This window comes from Contarinia nasturtii, unplaced genomic scaffold (genome assembly GCF_009176525.2).
Source record: "Contarinia nasturtii isolate CC-2019 unplaced genomic scaffold, AAFC_CNas_1.1 Cnas_scaffold_1905, whole genome shotgun sequence".
Lineage (NCBI taxonomy): Eukaryota > Metazoa > Arthropoda > Insecta > Diptera > Cecidomyiidae > Contarinia > Contarinia nasturtii.
In genome coordinates, this window is record NW_022199235.1 from 155,798 (window position 1) to 160,666 (window position 4,869).

The window sequence follows — 4,869 nt, forward strand, 5'->3', positions numbered from 1 at the left end:
CCAATCTAATTCAGAGCAGAAAGATTTATTTTCGACACAGTGTCATTATTTTTTTATCAATTCAAAATGGATCGCGATAAAATGTTTTTCGGAAGTGCTCTCCTTTTCTTATTTGATACGAAGAAAACTGCGGCTGAAGCGCAACGAATGCTTTCGGATACTTATGGTAAACAAGCTCCAGTAGATTCTAGCTGCAGAAAATGGTTTCAACGATTCAAAAGTGGTGATTTTGATTTGGACGACAAAGAACGGCCAGGTCAGCCAAAAAAGTTCGAAGATACGGATTTGGAAGCATTACTCGATGAAAATCCATGTCAAACGCAAAAACAACTAGCATTGGAATTAAATGTCTCTCAATCAACCATTTGTGAACGTTTACACGCAATGGGAAAGATTGGAAAGCTAGGAAAATGGGTCCCACATCAACTGAACGAAAATCAACACAAAGCACGAATCACTTCATGCAGAGAACATCTCAAAGAACACAAAAAACATAGTTTTTTTTAGTCGAATTGTCACTGGCGATGAAAAGTGGGTCTATTACGACAACCCCAAACGTAAAGGAGCGTATGTTAATCCAGGCCAACCAGGACCATCGCAGTCAAAACGAGACATTCATTGCAAGAAGGTCATGCTGTGCATTTGGTGGGATCAAAAAGGTGTCGTGTACTACAGCCCAACGCTACCGCATGCAATTAATCAAAATGGAGCATGCATTGAAGATTAAATGGCCACGGATAGCGTCTAAACAAGACAAAGTTATGTTTCACGATGATAAAGCCAGGCCACATCGAGCAGACATCGTTAAAAAAAAAGTACAAGACTTCGGTTGGGATCGGCTTGATCAACCCGCGTACTCTCCAGACCTTGCTCCTTCTGACTACCACTTGTTTCGATCGATGTAAATGGGTTTGTCCGAGATATAGTTTCGAAATCCTGAAGGTTTGCGAAAATGGATCGATGAATGGATAGCCTCAAAAGATGAGGAATTCTTTCGACGCGGAATCGACAAGCTACCAAGAAGATGGGCGGAAGTCATAGCTAACGATGGGCAGTACATTGGTTAATGTACTCATTCATTTTGTTATTCAAATAAATATGGATTTTCACCCAAAAAACGGTAAAAATTAATCGATACACCCAATAACTTAGCTGTGTGTCTGTGTACGGCTACTAAGATGTTCGTTTGTACAAAATAAATCTATGAACAGCAATTTAATTTAATTTAATTTTCAATTCACCTTTATTTGCAAATTTCTTAAGACTAAACATTACATAGAAAAAGGTATAAACTAGTGTTTTAATTATAAATTAGCTTTGCATCCCATACGGATTTTTCAAAGATCTACATTTAGTTATTTGATCGATTTCTCGAATTAAGATTATGTAATGATTATGTATTGAGTATCTATGAACAGCAAAGAATGCTGTTGCACTCGTACACACAGCATTTGCATGCTATCTCCGCTGAACTCCGCACAGTCCCGCCATCGACAAAATTGCTCCGCAAATGAGTTATATGGGCTTTATAAAGAATCATTGAAATAAATATTAAATCTATTGTATTCAGTACGATCAATTTTAGCCAATTCGTTCGATTGCTTTGAAGAGAACACTGGCGGTTGATTGAATTGTAGTTTTGGCGTACTTATAGCAGTTGCTTCAAATGTTGTATTATTTGTCATGGGCTCTAGTGAATTCGTCGAAGTGTATGGACCTGGTGTTGGTATTATCGAATAAAAGCCACTTGGCATTGTTTTTGATCCACCAAACGCTAGTTGATTTATGTCAATAGATAAACTATCTTTTTGAGTTGCTTTTTGCGGCAACGAAATGTTCGAAAGTTTATGTGCATCATTAAATTTATTCTTCGACAAATTTTTCTTCGCTTTTTCTCTCTTGTGTATCTGCAAATGGCGTTTGATATGGTTTTGAATCAAAGTAAAATAATCGCACTGATCACAATTATATCGATTGAATTTACAATCTTTTTGGTGTTCATCCTTCTCCTCTTGCATCCTAAAACCGTCGAAACACCGTGAACAATGGATTGAAAAGTCATTGACATGTACCTTCCTATGCTCTTTCAGAGCAATTAAATTGGTAAAACCTCGGTCGCACTGATCACAATGATTTGGTTTTTCCTTCGTGTGTTTCCTCTTATGGCGCGTTATATCTTTTTTATTTAGTGTGACATAGCCACATGTAGCGCATTTGTAACCATTTCGATTGCACCATATTTCGTGTTCATTTTTTTGACTTTCCAACGAAAATCCGATGAAACAACGCGAACAATTGAATGGAAATTGTTTGGCGTGTGTGGGCAAGTGTGAGGTAAGGTACGCAAACTGTGTGAAACGTTTACTACAATGTTCACATTTGTATGGTTTCTCTTCCAAATGTTCACGCCTATGACGTTCCATCGAATGTTTAATCAAAGTGACAAAGTCGCACTGATCACATTCAAACCGAATCGTTTTGCAATCTTTTTCGTGCAGTTCTTTCTGCTCTGGCAACAGGAAACGGTCAAAACATCGCGAACAATCGTACAATTTTTGATGTCCTCGATCACCATCTTCGCTCGATAAACCTTGGAACATTTTTACATATACTTTCACTTTTGACACTTTAGTACAACGGCGACCGGACTTTAACTACCCCATCCAATTTCGTTTTTGATCTAATAGAAATATGTTTATTTTGGTATTTTAAAAACAATCGTGAGAAATATATGTGTGGTAAGGGCTCCGATTAAATGATGTCTGACCCAAAAATAAATTTAAAAGAACGATTGAGAATAAAAAGCTGCTATAGATTCGTGGAACTTGAAGATAATGCGGTTTTTTTTGTTTTTAAGTCTATCGCGTGACGAATCTATAGTAGGGTTTTTTTCTCAGTCACACAAATTTAAACGATAAACACTAAAACAGATGATATTCACAATCACAAATCTATAAAAATGAAATCACAATTAAATATAAAAGTGAAGAATAAGAATTCTTACTTATTCACAATTGTTATGCGCGCTATTTGCTCTTGTTCGCTTTTTGTATTGATAATGTTCACTTGGTATTTATAAAACGACTGATTTTTCGGTTAATCGAGTCAAATTTTATGTTTGCATCGTATAATACAGAGATAATCCATAAAATATACTGAAATTGGAAGCAATGCTTGATGTATCGATGTGTAAACGAGTTTATTGAATTTAAAAAATATTTCTAGCTACCAGGGTTTTGCAGAAAAAGTAACCAATTGTATGATTTGAAATCGAGACATATCGACTTTCGTCCAAAAAATCCTGAATATCCACAGACATTCTGTAGTTCGTTGTAATAAAGCTACTCTTTAAAAGGTTGATTGAGTATTTCTGTTATATTTTTTCGAAAGGACCTCGAAGTAGCCACAAACTGAGCGATCTTAAACAGAATCGTAGAACTTGAATTAGAGCTATAGTAACTTTTGCTCGAAAATGCATGGAAATACACAGAAATGTGGTAAATGGTTTTACTAGAGCCAATATTCACAGAGTCGATCGAGCATTCTGGCTAAGTTTTTTGGAAGCAAACATCCAAAGAGCTACCAACTGAGTGATTTTAATCAAAATCGTGAAACTTCAACTTGAATTATAAATCAAATAATTTTTGAATTTCCATACAAATTCTCAAAAAAACGTAATTTACAAGGAAAATAATTTTCCTGAACGAATTTTCCGAAAAGAAAAATATCATATCTGTGGATTGGGCTCGGGAAAAAAGGTTTCAATTTGATAACTGACACCTCGCTTAAGTTATGACAAACACAGACAATTCGAAAACGATGTTGAAGCTTGATGATACATTAAGCAATAGAGATGATTTGAGTAAGGCTCTTAGATGAGAGAACATCAACTTCGATTCGGCGGATAAAGCACAGCAATAAATCAATCAACATTATAGAACTCTTGAGCTGTTTTTTAATACAGAGAGAAAAACAGAATATATTTCAACGATTTCTTATCGCATATACTCTTATTGCTATCATTTGTAAAGTGTGATTTGCGTTGGTTTTCCCTTCGTTTTCAACATGTACGAATGTAGTTTGAATATAAACGTTAGTCAGGCACTGGAACAAAATTCATTTGGGGAAAAGAATTTCTTTGGTGTTTTTGTATATGCATATTTTCATTTTAAATTTTATAATGTATTATTTTTTTAAGTTTTTCAATAAAAACTTCTTGTTTTTTTTTACATTTCAAACAACAAAATAAACCCGTAGTAAACATGAATTGAATTTAAACGATCTTGTGGTTGAGTATACACTTTACTTAATATTTGAATTTCTACTTATCAATTGTCAGTTTATTGGAATGAAGTGTCAAATTCGTTATCAAAAAAAGTAACTCAGTTGTCATTTGAAGAAAAAAAGGAATAAGGTTGTATTCGCCGCTTTGAATTTTCTACAATTAATTGAAGGTAAGCATTCAATTTCTTTATTTTGCGTTTAGTTCATCTTATTTGCGTCAGTGATTCGAATCACACTATTTGGTTACTGTGTGATATAATCGGTAACGATGAGAGTAAAACTTGTTTCATTGGCTTGACTCAATGGGGCGATATACATGTAACGTGACAAACAGAGAGCTGCTTTTTCTAATATTCTGTAGATTTTGTAATTCTATAATACAGGCAACAGTGTGGTTCATTTACTGATTTTTATTCTTGAAAAACTCATTATATGTGTTACATAAGAATTCTTTATTTCATTTAATCAGTAGACTGACAACGCAGACACAATGAGCCAATTACAAAACGCCGACCAAAGTGGACAGAGTACCAAGAATTTGAAATCGAATGATGATGCAAATAATCCAGCTGAACGTGCTGTAAA

General features: G+C 34.7%; 1 protein-coding gene across 1 annotated transcript; it reads right to left on the reverse strand.

The window, feature by feature from the left end:
• Nucleotides 1-1,468: 1,468 nt before the first annotated feature.
• LOC116347484 (zinc finger protein 239-like) lies at nucleotides 1,469-2,691 on the reverse strand. Its single transcript, XM_031778078.1, has one exon. It carries the CDS (start codon nucleotides 2,598-2,600, stop codon nucleotides 1,527-1,529), a length of 1,074 nt encoding a protein of 357 aa, XP_031633938.1. The 5' UTR covers nucleotides 2,601-2,691; the 3' UTR covers nucleotides 1,469-1,526.
• Between the last annotated feature and the right edge of the window lie 2,178 nt (nucleotides 2,692-4,869).

Excerpts from the sequence above, each read along its gene's own strand:
- LOC116347484 (XM_031778078.1), bottom strand. The coding sequence starts at position 2,600 with ATGTTCCAAGGTTTATCGAGCGAAGATGGTGATCGAGGACATCAAAAA.